Here is a 23021-nt window from a genome sequence, read left to right as displayed (position 1 = left end):
AACTCCCACAGTTGACATAACTTGAATTAACAGCATGTTAATAAAAAAACAGAACACTTATGAGCCATTTAAAAATTCTATATATAAATATAAATGTTTCAATAAATGGACCACAAAAATCAACTCCAAGTCAAATGTTATTATCAAATATTAAATTCAAGCATATTAATATGAAGCAAATACCCAATATTTATTCAAAAATGGCATTCCAGGCTATTTCAATAAAATTTTGAAAGTTACACTCTGGTAATTTTGGACATCTAAAGTAAGGTAAATGATATGCAGATTTAGAAGTCAACTTAAAGCTTACTGGTGTTACTTATATTTTTTGAACAAAAATTTCTAGTTTCAAAAAAGCTAGCAGAAAAGGTAGCAATTTCAGGAGAAGTTATGAGAATCATGAGAATGTGTAAATGTTGCTCTTTTTACTCTGCCTCAAAGTAAGAAACCAAGGTCTATCTATTTAATTGATCAGGTACATCAAGGAAAATAAAGACAGCTAGTCCGCTTAATAAATATAAGCTAAAAACAGAGAGTTAGAAGAAAGGCTGAAAGAATTGTTAAGTATGGATGTTTATACATAACACATACACAGAGTAACAAATATTAAAGTATTTAAATATGACCACAATTCTAGAGAATTCCAAAGGAATTCTCAGTGATGTTCAGTGACTTCAGAGCACCAGGCAAACCAACATTTGGGGGAAAACATCGCCCTTGTGCCAAAAGCATCAACTCACTGATTCACAAGTTCTGACATTTGCAAAATTAAATACTGCCTGATAAAAGTTCACAAATGATTTAAAGAGCTGAATAGAAAACAGGGAGACAGAAGATAAGAAATTTTGTTCTACTTCAACAGATCATGAGTCAGTGTGGGCCAGTTCAAATTCACTTACAAAGTTAATTTAGGAATAAAGATGTTGGGACTCTTTCCACACCACTGAAAGGGGATCTCTAGGGGCGGGTATGGGCAAATCTACTTTGGAAAAGTTCCACAGGTGATTTCGGTTGTAAAAACAGGGTTGAGGATTACTACAGCAGACAAACTCATCTCTACCCTGGCTTTAAATATCATTTACGTGTTGAGAACTCCCAAACTCACTCCAGACCTCTTCTCTGAGCTCCAACCAACACAGTCAATCCATTAGCAAAGCCCTGTTAACTATTCTGAAAGAGATCTTAAATCTATCAAATTCTTTCCATTTCTAATACCATTCCAGTCCAACTTACTATCATCTCTCCTCTAAACTATTGCCAATGCCCATTGTTACCACTCCTGACCCTATACAACCGCCTGAGTGACCTTTAAAATAATGTAAATTACATCATTTCACTTCCCATTGTACTTGCATAAATATCTTACCCTGGAATAAAAAGCCCTCCATTATCTGATCCCTGCCTACTTCTCTTAGCACAGCTTCTACACTCTCACCCTTACCTACTATACTCCTGCAACACTGGCCTTTTTTCTTTTCTTCTAACACACCAGCCTCTTTTCCATCTTAAGGTGTTTGCACTGGCAGAGGGAAGAATGCTCTCCTCTCTGATCTTTACTTGGTTTGCTCCTTCTTATCATTTGTATCTCAGTTTAATGTTCCTCCTCAGGAAAGTCTTTCTCCAATCACTCAATCTAAAGCAGCCTTGAATCATTTATTATTTCAAAACCCTTTTAACATTTTCTGTATAGCACACATCACTACTGGAAACTGATTTAAATACGTCCTTACCTTAAAAAAAAATGTACATCTCCTCCCATTAAAAGAAAATTTCTATGAGAGCAAGTATGCTTGTTTACTGTCATATCTCCACCAGTGCCTCGGACTGTAAACGCACTAAAAAATAATTGGTGAAATGAAAATCCTGCCTGCCTAATTGACATAGCCACTTGGATGCCTTAAAGGCAACAGCAAACATAATGTATCGCTAATAGGATTTATGATCTCCCTTCCTGGTCCTATCTTCTTGTGCTTCTGACCTAAGTGAATAGTACCAACACTCAAACAGCAGCATAAGCCAAATATTTAGGAGTCATCCTTGATACTTCCTTCCCCCACAAGTTCAATCAATCTCCAAGTCCTATCATCAATTTGTCTCTTAAATATACTGAATGCATCCACTCTGTCCCTCTCTTCCACCACCACCACCCCATCCATTGTCTAAATTACCGTTTCTCACCTGGATTACCAAACTGGTCTACTCATTTGTCCTCTGGCCTCCCTGCAACCAATTTGCTACACTGTAGCTATATGATCTGTTCAAATACAATCTGATTTTAACACTTTCCTATTTAATATCCTTTGAAAAGCCTGTTCTAGTTTCTCTAGCTTCATTTCTCACCACTCTGCCATCCATTCATCCATTGATTCATTCAACAAATATATACATTGAGTACCCACTGACAGGCTGAGACAAAATGCTCAGAGATCCTGATCCGGTGAAGCTTATATTCTAATAGGGGAGATTATCAGCAAACAAATCAACAAACGATAAGTCACATAGTAATAAGTACTAACAAGTAAAAGTAAGGTAAGGTCATGGAACAATCGTTCACCATGGGAGCATAATGGAAAATCGTGGGCACATTTTTGGGTTGTCCCAATAATTAGAAGATGCTATTGGAGGATTAGTGAATGAAGTCCAGGGATGCTGATTGTCCTGTAACACAGGACAGTTCCACACACAAAGAATTGTTCTCATCCCATAATACCTTCATATGTCCATGGAGGTGAAAAAATCCCCTTATAATTATCTATACCCAAACTCCATTTTGCATAGAAAAACAAAGAAGTTTTGCATGATTTTAGTATACAGTAGATTTCCCAGGGAATGGATCTATCATATAAAGTGAGGGCAGACCGTGCTTTGTTTAGTTTACAATTTTACTAAGAATTGTTTACTTTTTGGAAAATCAAGTCACCCAGGATGTAACTTAGTAATGTGAGTCACAAATATAAAATAACTGTTTAAGTTTGTATTTGTAGCTGTTATACTAATGACAGTAGGTGTAAGCATCTAACTACTTCATTGTGTCTTCCAAAATAGTTGTGCTTGGGCATTTACATTACTAAATATATAGTAATCTATTATAAATTACTTTCTTTTTATTTCTTTCAGATACGACTGTTAAGGTATTCACTTAATTTAATTATGTATATTGGAAGATTATATTCACCAATTCATTCATTTGAGAAACATTTATTGAGCACCTACTTATGTTCTAATCACTACTTCAAGCACTTTGCACACATCAGTGAACAAAACAAATATTCTGACTAACAAAACTGTAACAAATAAGTAAAATATTTAGTTTGTTGGAAGAAAAAGTGGAGCAGGGTAAGGTGGATTGGGAATGCTGAAAAGGTGGAGCGTAGGACGCAAAATTAAATAGAATGGTCAATAGGCCTCACTGGGAAGGTGAAAGCTGAGCAAAGCCATAAGGGAAGTAAGACAGTCAAGTGAAAAAAGGGCAAAAGCCCTAAGGTAGGCACAAATGTGGCATTTTCACAGAACAGTAAGGAGACCAGTGCGTCCACACTACCTCCTAAATATCTCTTACATCTCTATATTGTAAGAGCTTCTTTCTAAGTCTGTTCAATAAATAGACTGTAAGTTCCATTAAGCCAGAGACCATGTATTCTCTTCTTAATATCTTCAATACTTCACACAGTACCAGACACACAGTAGACACCCATTAACCATTTGCAATATGAAGAAAATAAATGATGATAGAATCAGAAAAGTTTTCTGAGGCAACTGAGAACTAAACCTCAGGAAAATAAGAACTAAAAACCAGAAAAGAATTAAACGACTGAAATGACAATATCATGAAGTCAAAAGAAAAGTAGTAGATTAAAATCCAAACAAAATTCTGAAGGTAAAAGTATTAGGCCATAACTGGATTTAAAGTAACAAGGTAAATTTACATATGATAAAATCTCCTAAGTAACTAAATTTTCATTCATTCCATTTGACTTTTAATAAAATACACTACTATGCGATATAATCTACCTATAGTTTCAGATCCAGATTCCTTACTAAAATGTTTTATCTACTTTAGACTAAATATTCTTGCACTAAAACATATGCATAAAGCTTTTCATACAATGGTAAAGCTGATTTTAACAGATCACAGACAGAAGTTTAAAGGCTGACAGGGTTTAAAGACGATTTAGAGATCATCTACTCCAAGTCTTTCGTCTTAAAGACGACAAATCGAGGACTACAAAACTGAAACGATCTGTTGAAGGTCAGAGCAAGTTAGAGCTATATCTGCTAGATTTAATATTCTGCTTATGAGTAGATACCAAAATGATTTATATGACTTTTTAATATTAAAACAAATACTATGACTACCATACTACTTCAAGGAAAATGACAACGGATCAATGTCCACTGTACTCCAGAGCTAGGTAAGAATACAATCATATTTAAAATTCTATATTTAAAACAACAAATTGAAATTCCATTTAAGAAAAATCCAAATGGGCAAAAAATGGAATTAAATAATAAAATAAACTAAGAATTTGCTATGGTTGTTTCTGCTTAACAGTAAGTAATGGCATTAGTAATCTGTAGTCCCTTAAACTAAGACACTCCTCTAAATAGTATCTAAAGTTCATATCTAATTATTCTTAGTCTCATTAATCAAATAAAGATGAAGGAAATTTCTACTAATAGAACAGGGATTATATTTATAATTAATATTCATATGATTACAAACTATATTTTGCACATTTAGTTAAAGATAGGGAAAGAATTACTAGTCCATTGTATATTTCAACATATTAAGTCTTGAATCACTAATCTGAAATTAAAGAAAAAACCTTAGAGCATTAAAACCCCACACCTGAAAGACTTACCATTTTATCTAGATGTTCAATGGATCTATAAATCTCCCCCTGGGATTCATCATAGTAACTGTAACGGAACCTTTGACCTTGAAACAAATATCATGTACAAAATAAAATAGGGAAAAATTAGAAGCTAAAAAGAAAGCAAGCGCTTACCAAATACTTTCAGTTCTCATGGAAGGCAAAGCACAGCTTACGCCTCTGAGAGAATCATTCCCAAGAGCCCTTATACATAAAAATAAAAGGCACATTTGGGAAGGTAATAAAGAAATGATATATCACCAGTGTTTTATGATGTTAAATCTATTGCATTGTAGAACCTTAAAGTCACAAGCAATACAAAAAACTAAGGAAACAAAACAGCTTAAAAGTTAGAAGCATTGTTAAACATATTATATCAGTCTATAATGGAAAGTAAACCCAAAGAATATGATTCAAGAAAATATGATTTAAGGAAACTATCTCAATGTAACAAATCAATGAAAGCTTAGATTTTGCTGTACAAATGCAAAGATTTTATCTCTATTACAGAAAAAAAAGTGTAGGTAAGAGATACAAGTGGCTTGCGTGATTTTTATGACCTCGATAAAAAAATTTATCTCATTTTTCAAACTTCTCTACTTGGAAAAGGATCAATACAAGTGCCTTAAAATAGAGTGCACAAAAAGATAAATATAATTAAATAATCCTACTCTAACAATAAAATCACACTAAGGGTACAAGCACAGAACATTCAATGTGTAGCTGTTCTCCAAAGAACAGAGAGGGTAAAACGGAAGAAGATTAAAAAGAAGACAGAAAACAAAGGCTCAGGAAATAAATTTTGCTTCCTACTATAGTCATATGAAAACCAAAGTAAAACATAATCAAAACTGATTTTGGATTGTTATTCAACTGATTACGTTCTATTCCAGATACATCTAAACCTATATTTCAAAGATGCCTTTATTTCTAAGAACTCATTACTTTTTTATTTCCTTATTTTGAGAGTCACCAAAATGCATTTCTAAACGTATCAATGACTACACCAATCAAGTACGCACACACTATGTGTCTTGTGCTTCATTTTCAGAGCAATGTTCACATATCCAATTATTATCCTCACACCTGTGGAGATGGGTTTCTTTGGCTGGATAATTATGATTTTTAAGTTTTCTGGTTTTTTACTAAAAACTATCATCTTATAAATAATGAGCAGTGTGAAATTTAAAAGCCCTTTTAACCTATTTTGAAAAAACCCACACATCACAATTCTTAACATTTTACTTGTTGATGCTGACCATCTTTGATGGTCACCTTTCTACAATATATCATATTTCCTTAACTTTCACATACATTAATATGTATCAATGTAGCAGTTCTTATTCTCCCCCAAGAGCCATTATTAAATCAATATGGCACCTTACAATTCCAGATATGCTAGAATCAAGCAACAGAGTTCTGAGACAATATCTACTTTCCAAATATAAAACCTTCTTTGTTAACATTGAAGATTACTGCATGTTGCCATAACTATGAGATCCATTACAGTCCTTGCACTAAAAAAATTCTCAGACAGTGACAATATATGACTCAATGCCCTATATTAAATAATTCATCAGACATTTCTTTCAAAATTTAGAGTTAGGTTTAGCTTTGTTTTTCTTTAAAGAATGTATTTCCTCCTACCTAATAATGAGAACTACATATCGACCATATTTTTCCTCTTTGCTAGGTGGCTGTCAGAAGGCACAAAGCCAAATCTAAAGCCTGTCACAATAACTTACTGATTCAATTCATTGGTACTAAATTTCTACTATTTCAAAGTTCTTTTGATAAAGCTGCCCAAAATCTTTTGTGAAATGAATGAACAATTAAATAATCTTAGACAAGAAAATTCTGTCTCATTGTCACTGTAGTAAGAGTAATATCCTTGGAAGAAATCAAGATGAGTATTCTTTGAACCAGAATAGCTGCAGGTTTATACTAATGCATTCTCTTTTTCTTGCTTCTGGAGATAGCTATTAGTTTTATCTTCAACAATCCTTGTGACTGGGATAGAACTGTCTTAGCTGAAGACTGCTACTCTCAGGTGCAAAGAAAAATGCATGTACTCTGTGATAGCCATCGGCTACTCAAAACCCTTTTCTGTTTATTTCCAAATTCAGAGCTGCTGTTTCAAACAGTTGAAGTTGGTCTAACTTGCCTTAATCATAATTAAAAAGTGTAACTATATTTTAAAATGCTGTCTTGTTCATATGGACCATTTTCAATGTAACTTTTACTTAAACACTACTTTTAAAGTAAGAAAAACGTACATAGAATGTTTGAAATACTTTAAAATACTAAATCAACATGTGATTTAATGAGAATGATAAAATGCATGGAAAATCAATGAGCAAATGTTCAATATTTTGCTATCTACTTTTTGCTACTCTTTAGTAACCACCTCACATTTAGTAGCTGAAGAACTGAGTAGAAATATCTGATGAGCTCTAAAGAATATATCAGTTAAGAAGCTAAATCCACACTACATATAGGTACTACACTGAAAAAATCTAACAGCTCAAACTGTCTCAGGATAATTTTTAAAAATTGTACAGATATTTAAAAATTAAGTAATTCATTCTGGTCAATATACATATAGAAAGCAATATACATTAGAAAGCATCTAATTTGAAATAAATAGTTGCCATCATCTTAGCCTGTATGTAACTAACTTTACTTAAAAATTGCTTGGAATTTGAGTTCAAAGATCTCTTTTTGTTTCTAATTACCAAAAAATTAAGTTTATCAAGATTTTATCTGTAAGAAAGAAATGACACTAGCACATACACTGATCGGAAATGCACCTTTAATTATTTATTGTTGATTTACATTATGATTTCATGTACCTCATGAGCAGATATATTTTGTTTTACAACATTTCTAACATTCAGTAAAGCTTATGCATCTAAACTGAACAAATAGAGTTGCCTATGTACCTGGAGAATTGGACTTGTGTACTTTTTATAAGTATGAATAAAGCATATCACATAATAAGAGAAAATTACTTACCTGAAACTTATCCTTTCAGAAGGTACACTGGGAAAATGGATTCTTTGAGCCCCTGTTTCAACTCCAAGTATGAGCTTTCTAGCTTTAAGAGCCATTGACACTGCCCCTAGGGGCAGCGCAAGCTTTGGAACTCCCCTAGTGAGTATGTCAGTAGTTTCTTCAGGTGCCTTCCCTCAGTTCTTTTCAAATTCAAAAGATGAGAGGAAAAATAACCCAAGAAAAAAATCCTGTAAAGCAGAAACCTTACTCTTTGAGGGAAGGAGGGTAGCTCATTTGTGAATCCATTCCAGAGCACGCTTTCTGAGAAAAAGAAATACAGGTAAGTAATTTTCCCATCTCCAAAGGTGACTGGTGATTTTAATGAGTGGATTCACAGAGTGTGGAGAATAAGCTCCAGGGATGTCTGTTTAACATACAACAATCAACTAATGAGGACGAACATAACAATGAATGGTACAAGAACCAACACTACTTTTAAGTACCTCAAAACCAAACAGTAAAAAAATATTAAATATCTCAACATTAAGCTATACACTGGATTGCAGAAATAAACAATGAGCTTGGAAAATGGATCTATAAAGCCCCCAAAAGATCAGTCGACAGACTGTACGACAGACTTTCAGACATATGTCCAGTAAAAACTGTACTGTTATACATTCACTTAATCATTTTATATGTTGAAACATTTTCAAATATTTGAGTTAAACCTCACAACAACCTGTGACAGAGTAATAGGCCATTCTACACTAAGGACCTAAACTGAGGACATTCAGAATCGAAATCCCTACGGAAGAAAAATATATTTCATAAAGGAAATATTATCTAAATAGCATCAAATAATCATTTTTATAAGCAAAATACTACGGTCCTCTCATTCTGAAGTCTTAGTTATAATGTGAAAGTTTCAGCCTTCTCTCAAACTTACAAAAGACCAAAAACCTAAACATGTGAAATCAGTATGTACAAATATTTGATAAGACAAATATGAAGGCTTGAATAAGACCTATTTCAGGAATTAGCTAACTTACACTCAAACCAACTTAAGTATTTAGAAAATACCAACACCCTCATACCCAAGAGACTAACAACAGAAAGGAAGAAGAGTATGCATGAATAATCACTTGTTAATATATATTAAACTAGAACTCTGAATAAAGACATAAACTTCATAAATATTTAGGGGAACACCACTTTTAATAAGTGGTACATACTTATGAAAAAAAATTATGTAAACCTAGACAAATGTAAGTTTATAGATAAAATCCAAAATTGCTAAAGTGACTGTAGTGAACCTTATTCATATTTTAACAAAATAACATAACATTTACCAAGTAAATTTATTGAAATTGATTTGCACTTAAAACCACCATAAAAGGAAAACCAAATAGATGCATGAATCCACTTTTAAAGAATCAAATACTGTTAGATCCAGTTTCATTTAGAAACTTTTTAGAAGTTAAATGAAAATTATGTTAATGAAAGCAGTCAATAGTCTAAATTTGGAAATATAAATTTCAAGGAGGTCAGGAAAACAGAAATATTAAATATGTAAATATAGAGAAGAACAAAAATGAAACTTATGAAAATTTTGGTAATTAGAAAAACTAAACAGGTCCAGACAAAATTCTCTTACATGGAGCCATCCTACAGGATGTGGAACTTAAGTACACAAAGTAAGGGGACGACATTACCTAACCACAATAATACTAGCAGCAAATGTCCTTTTATTTATGCCACTATTCCTGATAGTAGCAGGACAGGTGAAATGAGGTGGGATCATTATGAATGTTACCAGGGAAACACCAACTTATTGAGCCGATTAATGTATTTTCATATGTTTAAAGACTAATGATAAGATAAAAGGCAGGAACTGAAATGCAGGGTTTTTGAGGGGAATTCAAATGATGGGACAGAAAGAAGGGGCATAATAGAATCTATGTTCCCAACTATCCCTTGGCTTGTCTCATTCAAAAAGAAAACTTCCAAGTTTTATTTCTCTAATGTCTCTTTCAAGTCTAAATAAAAGTCAAATGGGATCTGAAAGATGAAAACCTTTAAAGCAAGATACTTTTTTTAAAAAAAAGTCATTCTTGTAATGGACATTGGCTAACAAAAAATGTCAATGAGGCAAAATCCCTCCAAATACGTATAGGTCTTCCCCACTGTCTCTATCACCAAGTTTCTCACTTTATTTTTCACAGAAGCTGGACAAAAAGAATAAAGAGAAACAACAACTATAAGTGGAAAATGTCATCACTGCCAGTATTCTAACATATCATTCAACAAAAACAAAAAAAATTCCACTGTACGTATCTGAGAGATTTGTCAACTGTACCATACTCAATTAAGTGATTTTTCTTCAAAAATCAGCTGTTTAGATATGTGGAGTGTGTTAAAAGCCTAACTCAGTGAAACTTTTAAGGTCTGTGAGTACTTGAGGAATGGAATCCTTCCTGTGAAATGATTTAGAATTCAGTGTTGGCATTACTCTGGTATGACAAAATCAATCCGTACAGTCTCTTTAAAAAAAAGAAGAAGAAACCACTAAGCATTATGTTCATAAGGAAAAGCTGGACTTTTGAGATGGGAATACAGCACTCATTAATTTAGAAAAGATGATCAATGCCACTAGAGAATGAATTCAAGAAATATGAAAGCATTTCTAAGTAAAGACAGTTTAACCCATAATTAGCCAATGATTCATATTACTTCAATAGGCATGTAAAATAGAAAACGAATCTTACTTTACAAGAATGACAGGTATTATTATTCTTGTAGAAAGGAGACTCCAATTTTGGAATAGTATCCATGCAATATCTTCCACTTAGCCTCAAACCTTCATCAAATCTCCTAATAACAATTAGTACAGAGCTTTCCATAAGTACGAAGTAAGCACTTAGTGAGTATTGTTAGTGACAGTGATACTAAAAAAAAACAAATATTTGGAACAGCTCTATTATTTAACCACCAAATGTAAATATAAATATGTTTCAGTCTCTGGATAATTCCCATAGCTAACATTTATTAACCTTTGGAAATTTTGAGTCCTTCTTTGTAATTATCACCAGAATATTCTACCTTACAATTTAAATACAAAAATTTTCCAGAACTCAGGAGATCAAATGGCCTAAAATAATTTTCTGAGAATCTAGGTAGAATGTAAAACAAAATTTATTTTTCTCTCTCAATACTGTACTTAAATATAGTAGTGGACTAGGGTTTGTTTGCTTTAGAATTCATTAATTCAAAAAGGATGATTCCACAGAAAAGAGCACTATTAAGGCATCTACTGATGTTTTATTTGATGTTGTGGTTGCACACGGTCCCAACCTAGAGGAAGAGCTTAGACTCTGAATAACAATATCATGGGAACTAATTATTGAAGTCATAAAGTGATTTACAGTGATTCATAACAGCCTTAAAAATGAAGAGGGAGGGGGTATATGCTTCAAGAATTTTTAATTTCTAAAACATATGGACATGCTTTATTACCAATGTAAATTCACAATACTAAGGAAAATAGCCCTTTTTTCAATAATGTTACTCCTCAGTTTCTAAGATCAATTATTATTAAACTTCAGAATTCCCAAGACAATAACTCTTTTTAAGCATCTACCTAGCCCTCAGATCTAAGTAATATACTTATAATACTTACATCCATGAAACATAACTCCTACCAAAGGGAGCAAACCAACCAGCCAACAGAATTTGTTACTAAAGAACCCTGAAAACTTCTTAGGGAGTGTGTCAAGGTTGTGCAGCCACCTGCACCCTGACCCAGGACTTCCCAACCTCAGCTCTATTGACACTTTGGGCAGAATAATTCTTTGATGTGGGGGTTGCCTTGTGCATTGTCAGATGTTTATTTAGCGGCTTCTCTGGACTCTACTCACTAGATATCAATAGCAACCCCACCTTCCACCCCCACCCCAGTTGTATTGACCAAAAATGTCCCCAGCATTTCCAAATGCCCCCTGGGAGGACAATGAGCTCCAACTGAGAAACTAGTCCCTTAAACAAACATACTTATCTATACTATTGGGAAGAATGGTTCTCTTGAACTGAAATCTCAAGTGTGAGGTAAGAGAAGAAGATACCAGCCTAACCAGGCCAGATAAATATTGAATCAACTCTGGCAATCAACGGGTAAGACATGTAAAAGCCAGGGCTCCCTATCCTCACTGAGGATGTTTTTCTTGCCATTCTAAGCACTCTATCTTAAAATCCTGGTCTTGTGCCTTATGCTTTCTTTATAACCAAAGAAATAACTGGAAAATGAACAGATACTGGCACCCTTAAATGGATGAATAAATGAGTCAAAGAGATGTCCTAAAAGGAATAGGATCCAGAAATATTCTAGAACAGTAATGGATAAATGAGAGCAAATTGTATGCAAGGAATATGAAAAGGAAAATTTACTAAAAGAGGCATCCACAAATGTCTCACTTCCTTTATGATCTATTCACTGTGAAGCTTATTCTTTTAATTCATAATAATAACAAAAATCACATAAGAGTTCTTACCCTTATAAACCATTACCAATGAAGACCACAGTGCTAACAGCCAACATGTTACAATCTTTGGAGGGAAGCTCTAAACTGATGGCAACTATAGGGAAAAATTAAGCACCAAAGCAAAAAAAGAAAGAAAAAAAGACTAATTACAAAAAAGGAAATATGGAAAAGGACTAGCATAGCACACAGTGCTCTTCTACCTTCTAAAGAAGAACATTTGTTTTATTCACCAAAAACTAATTTCACAGAATCTACCATAAACTCTACCTGGAAATGGGGTTACAAGATCTTAACTCCCACTAATGTAAGTATCTAAGCAAGGATGCCCTCACAGTGTGAATCCAATTATACCAGTCGCCTTTGGAAATGTATCCATAATCCACTGTTATACTCTGATCCTTTTAAATGACCAAAAGACTTTTACTCACTTTTAAACATTACTGCTAAAAGTAAAACCTTCCAAGGAAAGTGATAAAGAACTGAAAATTAGAGCTTAGAATGAAAAGATATCTTTAACCACAAGTATGTAATATCTACCATGATATGTTAAAATCTAGAACTTACCCCAATGGCAGAAATCAGAAGAAACCACAAAGAGATTACTAGGATCCGCTAGATATTTACTGAAGAGTTTTCCGAATTCCTGTTCTTTTGACTCACTCAGAGCTCCAACCAGTACAGGAATAATGGTAAACTCATCCTTATGGCTTAAAGAAAACAGAAAAAAAAAAAAAAGTCATTTAAGAAGTATAAGAATAAAAAGTTTTCCAATGTGTTGGTACTAAAAATTGGAACATTTATTAATAGCGGTAAGGACAATACACATAATATTGTTGAATTCTTAAAATCTATAAATTAAATGTTTAAAGAAGACCATTTAAAAATATGAGAGGCACAGAACACTAAAAAATATCTATTTAAAGTTACAGAAACATACAATATTTCTTTAGGTTAAACAAAAGCTATTTTACTACCACGTATAATATTGTCAAAAATAAAATAAGCCCATCAGATCATCACCAAGTCAAGTTTTCTCAACTATTCATCAAAGCTACAATCATCTGCCCAGTCCTTCTGCAATTTTAAAAGAGCATTAAACTCTTCCTCACCTATTTTAATCCTATCCTATTATAAATACCACCATTTCTGACACTTGTTCTACAAACCTGACAAATGAGACCTACAAAACTTAATCTTGGCTCTCATAAGATTCACCAACTGTACCCTACACCTATACTAATAAACAGATACAGAACAGTCTGAAGATAAACTCAAATTTCACTGGTATCTAGGGTGGACGCAGAATTCAAGGAAGTAGGTATTAATTTCTAGCAGTCAGAAAAAGACACCACGCCCACCCACAATGTTTATGGCATATCCACAAGTCCCTTTTTCACTCTACAGATTGACAGATTTATGGAAAAGGAACAGAGCAGATTAATAAAGAATAACTATGACGGGCTACAGAAATAGACATTAATCCAAAACTTTTTAAAATTTCATTCTAGTGAAATTTTACTTACATATATTCAATATTATTTATATTCTAAATGATCCCAGATTTGGAATTTTAGAAGCATGAATCATGTCTGTCTGACTTGTTCTGACAGGACTTTAAAAAAAAACCATTATAATAAATGCTTTTTAATATGATAATCTGAAACTTAACTGATGTAGGACAAACAGAATTCATAAACGGGTTCTTAAAAACACTAAGTTTAAGTATTTCCAAAATAAATGTTAGCCCAGCTTTGTAAAAGCTAAATTTAGGGCACCCAAGCGCCTCCCCCATAAAGGCCCCCTTACCCTTGTCAATTGCGAAATAAACAGATCATACAGATCTCCAGTCCCTCTGCAATGCAGGGGCTTCTTGGGCAGAATCTGCATCTATGGAGTAAGAAAAAAAGAGGAAGCTGGCAGAGGAAGCTGCCAGGGATATCTCTTTCTCTGACTCATACCAGTTTGCTTAACAACTGCATGAATGAATAGGGGCTCTTCAATAAATTAAGAGTGATTACCATTTGAAAGAAAAGAATTTGAGCTCTAGTAAAAATTCAAGAAGATTGTTATGAACTGTTCTAACTTCAAGTACTACCTACATAAACAAATATGCAAAGATCATCAAAGAGTCTGCAAGTAATTATGACATAGTAGGGAAGTAGTTATAGAATGTGAAAAACAAGAAGTCAGAAGAAATGGGTTCAAGTACTATCTCTATCTTATACCAATGTTGAAGGCACAGGTAAGTCACTAACCTAAAAATTTATTTCCGTATCTGTAAAATGATCTTAATGACAATATCTATTTCGTGAAACTGTTAAAAAGCAAATACTACAGGAAAAATACTTTGTCAACAATAGTTGGCTGACTCTGAAGAAATAATACATGTCTACTTTCCTCAAGAGCCACCAAACTATTTGATTAACCTCACTTTGAGCTTGCAAATGTACCTATACAGAGGTAAACGTGTCACTCTACTTAGAAATTGAAGCTTTGGCTCAAGATTCATCCATCCACCTCTCTTTGTTATTTCTCTTAAAAAAAAATTACTTATTGCTCTCTATCCTCACAAAGCATGAATTAGAGAAAAGAGCATTTGGCTTTGAAATGCAATATTTCTAGGTTTTAGAATCCAAGTTGCAAAGTTGGTCTTCCCTAGTGAAGGAATACAAAATCTGGCCCTCAAAGACAATTATAAAACTGTCAAAAACAACCGTTTTGTGCTCTAGAAATCAAGCAAAGCCAAAAAACACAACGAGAAGAGTTTATTCACGAGAAATAGAACTTCTTGGGAAGAACAGTAGAACTATGGCATCTTACCAGGAGCTGTTTCCATCCCTCTCCCCTGCTCCACCAACATGATAGTTCCAGCAAGGTGAAGCTGGCTGTGAAAACCAGCAGCTTCACTGCTTAAGAGGCTTGACTTTGATTTGGAGCAAAGAGCAGAAAACCACACCCATCAAGAAACAGAAAAGCCTGCAGCTCTCATAGCCTGAGATTACTGTCCAAGGTAAGCTGCAAACCTGAGGACTTACCTCAGGGAGTAGTTAAGAGGGAGATCCTGGAGAGGAAAGAGCCATAGCGGGACTTGGTAAATCCACATATTCTGAAGAGAGGATTGATGACCTCCACACAGCCATGGCTGACTAGGAGATAGCACATATATGCAGGGGAGATCCATAAGGTCCCAAGCTCCCTTAAAATGCCAGCTGATTTGAAGGGTGAGAGCAAGCACAAAGAGAAAGTGGAGACCTGAGAGAAACCAAGCTCTCACACATCATTCGCTAACTGGAAATCTGTATGCATGCACAGAAAGACCAGAGAAGACCCAATAGAAAGTAAAGGAGGCAAACTTGAAAATGGCCTGATCTTTGAATGTGCTTCCCAAAACACACACCACCAGCAGAGAGGGAAAGCCTTACTGGCTCAAAGTGTTCAAGTGCAACCTCCAACTAATCATTACCTAAGCACTAAGCAATGCAGACACAAAGGCGAACTCCACAAAGCCAAGGTGAAAAATATAAACAAGAATTTCTTAAAAGCTGAGGAAATACATCAGTAGCCACACACAGTAGAGAGATTTTGCAGATAGAGTCCACGAAAGTTACTTTAAAAAAATGGATGAATCAATCAATCAACCACCACCATCACTACAAGAAAAAATTAATAAAGTCAGAATCAAGTTGCTATAATATACTACGGAAAAAGTCTAGTTTCAAGAAAAAATTATGAGCCAAAGAAACAGGAAACTGTGACTCAGTCTCAGAAGAAAAGAAAGTAGCCCGGAGAAGGTGTATTCAAGTAGGATCAGACAGTGAAGTAAGCAGACAAAGACTTCAAAACAATTATAAATATGTTCAAAGAAATAAAGGAAACCATGCTTAAAGAAGTTAAACCACATGTGTGTGTGTGTGTATATGATGACAATGAGTAAACAAATAGTAAATATCAACAAAGAAATGCAAAGTATTAAAAAGAACCAAATGGAAATTTTAGAGTTGAAAAGTATTAGTAACTAAAATGAAAAATTCACTAGATGGTCCCAAGAGCAGATTCGATATTACATAAAGAATCAGTGAAATTAAAGATAAAATAAATTATCCAATCTGAAGAACAGAGAAAACAAGATTGAAAAAATGAACAGAGCATTGTGTAGACAACATCAAACATACCAGGATGCATACAATGAGAGTCCCAGAGAAGCTACAGTAAAAATATTAGGAGAAATAATGGCTGAAAACTTTCCAAATTTCATGAGAAATATTAATCTACAGATCCAAGAAACTCAACAACCCAAAAGCAGGATAAGCATGAAGAGATTCTCACCTAGATACACCACAACGAAACTGATGAAAACCAAGGGCAAGGAGAAAATCTTGAAAGCAGCAAAAGAAAAACGACTTATTACTTACAGGATAGTCTTTTCTTTTCTGTTTTTTGGGGGTTGGTTTGTTTGGTTGGTTGGTTTTTGCTGAGGAAGATTCACCCTGAGCTAATATCCACGCCAATCTTCCTCTGTTTTTTAGTATGTGGGCTGCCAGCACTGCATGGCCACCAACAGAGCAGTGTAGGTCCACACCCGGGAACCGAACCCAGGCCACTGAAGTGGAGTGTGCTTAACTTAACCACTAGGGAAGTGGGGCTGGCCCAGGATAGTCTTTTTAACAAATGGTACTAGGATAATTGCATAGCCATATGAAAAAAAGTGAACTTAGACCTTTACCTCATACCACACACAAAAGATAATTCAAACTGGATCAGAGAATAACTGTAAGAGCTAAAATTGTAAGTAACACTTCTAGAACAGAGGTCAGCAAACATTTTTTCAAAGGGGCCATAAATTAATATAATAGGTTTTCTGGGCCATACAATCTCTATAGCAACTCCTCAGTTGTCACTGTAAAGAAAAAGTAGCCAAAGACAATATGTAAATAAGTGGGTGTGACTACACTCCAATAAAACATGTACAATAATGAGTTGTGGGCCTGATGTGCTCTGCAAGGTGTAGTTTGCTGACTCCTGTTCCAGAAGAGAAAATCTCTGTGACCCTAGAGTAGGCAAAGATTTCTTAAATATGATACCAAAAGTGAAATCCATGTAAGAAAAAAAATTATAAACAAAAAAATTATAAAAATTTATCAAAAACATTTGCTCTTCAACAGACGTCGTTAAGAAAATGAAAAGACAAGTGATAATGGGAGAAAAACTTTGTGAATCATATGTTTGAATAAAGCACTTGTATCCAGAATACATAAAATCTCTTACAACTCAGTAAAAAGACAAATTATCAAATTAAAAGAAAACCTGGGCAAAATACATGAATAGATATTTCACAAAAGAAGATACACAAATGACAAATAATGACATCATGAGTCACTGGAGAGATTAAAATTAATACCATAATGAGGTGACACTACACATTAGTTGCAATCAAAAACATTGACAATAATAGGTATTGGCCAGAGGGTGAAGAAACTGGAAGTCTCATTGCTCCTGAAATAGAAAATGGTGCCGTCACTTTGGAAAACAGTTTCGCAGTTTCTGAAAGAGTTAAAACATAGACTTATCATACGACCCAGCAATTCCATTCCTAAGTACCTATTCAAGAGAAATGAAAACATATGTTCACATAAAGACTTGTACAAGACTTGTTTATAACATCATTCCTAATAGCCAAAAGTGGAAATGATCCAAATGTCCATTAACTAGTGAATGGATAAACAAAATGTGGTATATTCATATAATGGAATAACTATTTGGCAATAAAAAGGAATGAATTACTGATAGATGCTAGAACATGGATGAACCTCAAAAACAGTATGCTAAGTGAATAAGGACAGAGTCAAAAGACTCCATTTTATAAGATTCCATTTATATGAAATTTCCAGAAAATGCAAATCTCTAGAGGAGAAGCAGACAAATGGTTGCCTGAGGTTGAGAATGGAAGAACTGTCCTAAAATGGACACAAGGTTTCTTTTCTGGGTGATGAAAATGTTCTAGAACCAGATTGTGAGAATGGTTGCACAACTCTATAAATTTACTAAAAATCATTGAGTCGTACTCTTACATGGATGAATTTTATAGGATATAAATCATACTTCAGTGAATATATCTTTGCCACTTGCAAGCTGTGCTGCCTGCAGCAGGTGACTTAAAACTATCCTAAGTCTCAATTTCGTCATCAGTAAAAATGGAGCTAGTAATACTTACAAGGCTCTTGTGAGCACTTTAGTAACACAGAATAAAGTTTTATTCCTTCTTTTTCTGCCCTATATCTTAAACCATGCTGCAGAAAATTAATATATCCAAATGTGTAACAGATTAAAATAAACTGAAATTCCAGAACGAACAGTGGAGCACTCTCTTTAAAAACAAACACTATCGGGGGCTAGCCTGGTCGCGTTGTGATTAAGTTCACATGCTCCACTTCGGTGGCCCAGGGTTCACAGGTTCAGATCCCAGACACAGACGTACACACCACTCATCAAGCCATGCTGTAGAGGTGTCCCACATACAAAACAGAAGACTGGCACAGACGTTAGCTCAGGGACAATCTTCCTCAAGCAAAAAGAGGAAGACTGGCAATAGATGTTAGCTCAGGATTAATCTTCCTCACCAAAACAAACAAACAATATTGGGGCCGGCCCCATGGCATAGTGGTTAAGTTCGGCATGCTCCACTTCAGCAGCCTAGGTTCACAGGTTCGGATCCTGGACACAGACCTATACCATTTGTCAGCCATGCTATGGCACTGACCCACACACAAAATAGAGGAAGACTGGCCCAGTGTTAGCACAGGGCTAATCTCCGTCAAGCAAAAACGGAGGAAGATTGACAACAGATGTTAGCTCAGGGCAAATCGTCCTCAGCAAAAAAACAAAAACAAAAACAATGTCACTCTATCACCATTAAGATCATTGATCACCAATGATCTTAATGGTACAGAGCATGAAAGTTTAAATTCTAGTATAAAAATGTGAATTCTACAGTTAATGTAGTTCCATAGTTAATTCCACAGTAACAATACTGTATTGCATATTTGAAAGTTGCTAAGAGTAGATACTAAAAGTCTTCATCACAAGAAAAAAACTGTGAATTCTAATATAAATATTCTAAGTGATAAGAAAGTATTATTTAATTGACTGTTTTTACTTGATTAGTGGTACATAAACAATTGAAATCTTAAAACTGATGACATTTTAAACTAGATGAAATACTGTATACAAATAGTTACTTGCTTATTGTTCCTCTGGCATTAATTTGGATATTTCTCCCCTGAACAACACTGATGAATATGAGAGTTTTCTCTTCTATAAAAATTCTTCCAATTTCCCAAAGATTTCAGAAGCAAACCAGAGCTTCTCAAGGTGAGAATTAAACAAATCATAACTAAGCCAGTCACAAGGAAAATTATCCCTATCCCTACAATGCTGAGACTGTTGCCACAATAATAGCACTATATGATTTATTCTCCTCTCTTCTTTTAGACAGAAAATATTACAGGAGAAAAAAAGAGGACAAAACATATGTAGATAAATACAAAAAATCTTCACTCTGATAAAAAATAAAATACATTCCAATCTTCTCAAATGTCTTATGCTACCTCTTGTTCATCCCTCTCATGGTCACAGAAATTGAAATTGTTCCATTATGACCAAAAAAAGAATTTTTACCTATTATTCCAGAGAATCTCCATGTTCTGTAATTCCAAAAAATGCTCTCTTCCTGATGTAAAGGTAATACGGAAAGGCAATCAATGTTCATGTATAACAGTTAGTCTATACAAGAGTAGACCTTACTTTTCTCTGACCATTTCTAATATCTTAAGACCTTTATTGAGGCCACGATCAAAAAGGAAAGTATAATCTTAAGATCTGGTACAAACCTAAGCTATACTAAGGGGTAGCATGGCATTTAAGCAAGTCAAAAATTCAGAAAGTTGGAAAGACAATATGGCAGCCTAGAATTGGAAAAGAGGAATGGGAATTTTGCAGAAGAGTTAACATAGCAGGTCTGTTGCTGCAATCTTTAGAAGGGCCTGCTTGTAAAGACTGGCCCTTGGCTGACATCTGGGAACTTGGCTTTTACAATGTTCTTCACGTTGATTAAGGCTGTTTTACCCACTTGGGACACCGTACCAGCTTACCTAGATTGTTTAAAACAATGTTATTATGGCGAACACCTGCTCTCTTTCTGGGAGTCTGGAATACCAGTAGCTGTAGCCACAGAGCAGAGAGTGTCTACACGACCAGACTCCAACAAAAATCCTGAATTTTGAATCTTAAATCAGGCTTCCGTAACCAGAAATAGTGCATACGTGTCATACTGCTGGAGGAAGCACATTCTATTTAGCCCACCCCTATGGGAGGGAAAATGTTGGAAGCCTGCACCTGGATTCCTCTAGATTCAGCCTGACGTGTCTTTTTCCCTTGCTAGTCCTACTGTGTATATCATATCTTTTCTAATAAATCATAGTCATGAATACAACTATGAGTCCTTCTAGTGAGTCTTCAAATGTGAGGCTGGTTGTGGAACCCTCGAAACAGGTGTTAAAGGCAAAATGACATAAAGGAATGATAACTACAATTTTAGGGAGCCCTATAAGGAAGAATTTTTCTCATCTTTTCCTCTTGATCAAATTCACCCTCAGACTACAGGGACATAAATTCATACTTTATGCAGAATACTGTGACTCACTGTAAGAAAGAACAAACAAAAAAGATACAGAAAACACCAAGGAGAGCCAAAGAACTGGGGAAGGGGGAGGAGAGAGGGAAGAGAGAGAAGGTAAGCTAGCTGTCAATGACAACTAAAGTTAACATTTCAGTCATTATAAGTTTTATTGTTTCATCAGTTAAGTGAATCTAATAAGATTATCAAAATTAATTTCAAAGGTTATATCTTTCTAAATTTCCATTCGAGCAGGACTACTGATAAGAAATGTTTTACAAGGGTGGGCATATTTCAGGTACTTAAGAGCCTACTAAACTCTGTTTGGAAACTCAACCATCTGAACCAAAACAATCCTATCATAAATTGTCCAAGTTTGCTGTCAGAATTATAGAGAAATTCCAGTATTTTGTTAGAAACAAGCCAACATTTCCACGCCCTACGTTTTCTTAAACTTAGATCTATTTCTGACTTTACCAGCTCTGATAAGGGCATACTAACAAGGTGTTAAACTTTTGCATTCTCTTAAAATCTTGTTACTTCCCCTACATAGAAACATTGACAAGTTCTTTTGATTCTAACCTTTAAATGTTTCCCATAATTGACTCAGTCTACTACCCCATCCACCACAATCTTAGTTCAAAGCCCCCATGATTTCTTTACTATTTCTATCAATGTCTTCCAACTCTAATCCATCCTTCACAGTATATCACCACATCATCAAGGAGCAATATTCTTATAGTCAAGTTCTAATCACCTCCCTCATTTGGCTGAGGAACTTTTACTAGCTCTATACCAATCATGGAATAAAATACAAATATCTTTAAATGATATTCAATGCCCTCCATAATCTGGTCCCAGTCTACTGTTCCAACTTCCTAATCTTGCCCCTCTTACTCTATGTCTCTACAGGTTACCTATTCAAATGCCTCCAGTCCCAGGTTGATACCATATATGTGTGAAAAGTTAGATAAGGTATAATAGGAAGTGATAGGAGCATATCAAACTAACAACATGCATATATATGAAAAAACTTTTCTAACTATGCTGACTAAACAAAAAACATCTACAGACAAGACCTCAAAAACTACTCAAACCTTTTCCAAGTCCCATAAGCTAAGTCAAATAGTTTTCTGTTCTTTAAATAAGCCCTGGGCCTTCCTACTCCTAAATATACTTTGTATTTCCAGTACTCATCCCCACAAAAACATTCTGCCCCGTTCTGTGAAAATTACAGGCATCTTCAAAGCCCACTCAAATACCATCTCCAACATGAAGCCTTCTCTGTGCTCCCCTAACTCAGCTATTATCTTTTTGCTCCCACATCCCTTTTTTCTGTTCCCACAAACTATTCAATTGCACTTACTACATTTTTGAATTATATTAAATTTATTTATATACACCAAAATTTTTAAATTTTGAGGGTAAATATCATCTTAAAAACAATCAAATTTTGGGGGTGACCCCATGGCATAATGGTGAAGTTCAGCTCACTCCACTTCAGCAGCACGGGTTCATGGATTCAGATCCCAGGCACCGACATACACCACTCATTAGCCATGCTACGGCCGCAACCCGCATGTAAAGTAGAGGAAGACTGGCAAGAGATGTTAGCTCAGAGCTAATCTTTCCCAAGCATAAAAACAAAAAATTAAATTTTTACGTAAATTAACTAGTAAAACATAAAGGGGGGAAATTACCATTTGGGGGTCAAAATCAGTTTTCTTTACTAGCCCTACTTAATTATTCCCTATATATAAAAAACATTATTCTTAATTCGTGATTAAAAGAAACATCAGAAAAGGAGCCTCTCACATATTCCTGAAGAGGTGGTAAAGGCAAAGGAAAAGAGATCCTTTTTCCAATCCGAAATAGCAAGTTTTAAATAATATAATAAAATCAGAGCTATAAACTGGTAAAAAGTCCTTTAGAGAAAAGGAAAATGAT

At 34.6% G+C, this 23021-nt stretch overlaps 1 protein-coding gene across 1 annotated transcript in view; it reads right to left on the bottom strand.

Moving 5' to 3' along the window:
- Positions 1-23021, bottom strand: part of MEMO1 (mediator of cell motility 1) — a 119533-nt gene that overhangs the window by 6965 nt on the left and 89547 nt on the right. The window contains exons 7-8 of the mRNA XM_046662157.1: positions 12968-13110; positions 4863-4939 (exon numbers count right to left, since the gene is read on the bottom strand). Of these exons, the coding sequence (XP_046518113.1) occupies positions 4863-4939; positions 12968-13110 (220 nt within the window). The remainder of the gene's footprint in view (positions 1-4862; positions 4940-12967; positions 13111-23021) is intronic.

Source organism: Equus quagga, chromosome 5 (genome assembly GCF_021613505.1).
Source record: "Equus quagga isolate Etosha38 chromosome 5, UCLA_HA_Equagga_1.0, whole genome shotgun sequence".
In the NCBI taxonomy this organism is placed as follows: Eukaryota; Metazoa; Chordata; class Mammalia; order Perissodactyla; family Equidae; genus Equus; species Equus quagga.
This window is presented reverse-complemented; position numbering and strand designations above follow the sequence as displayed.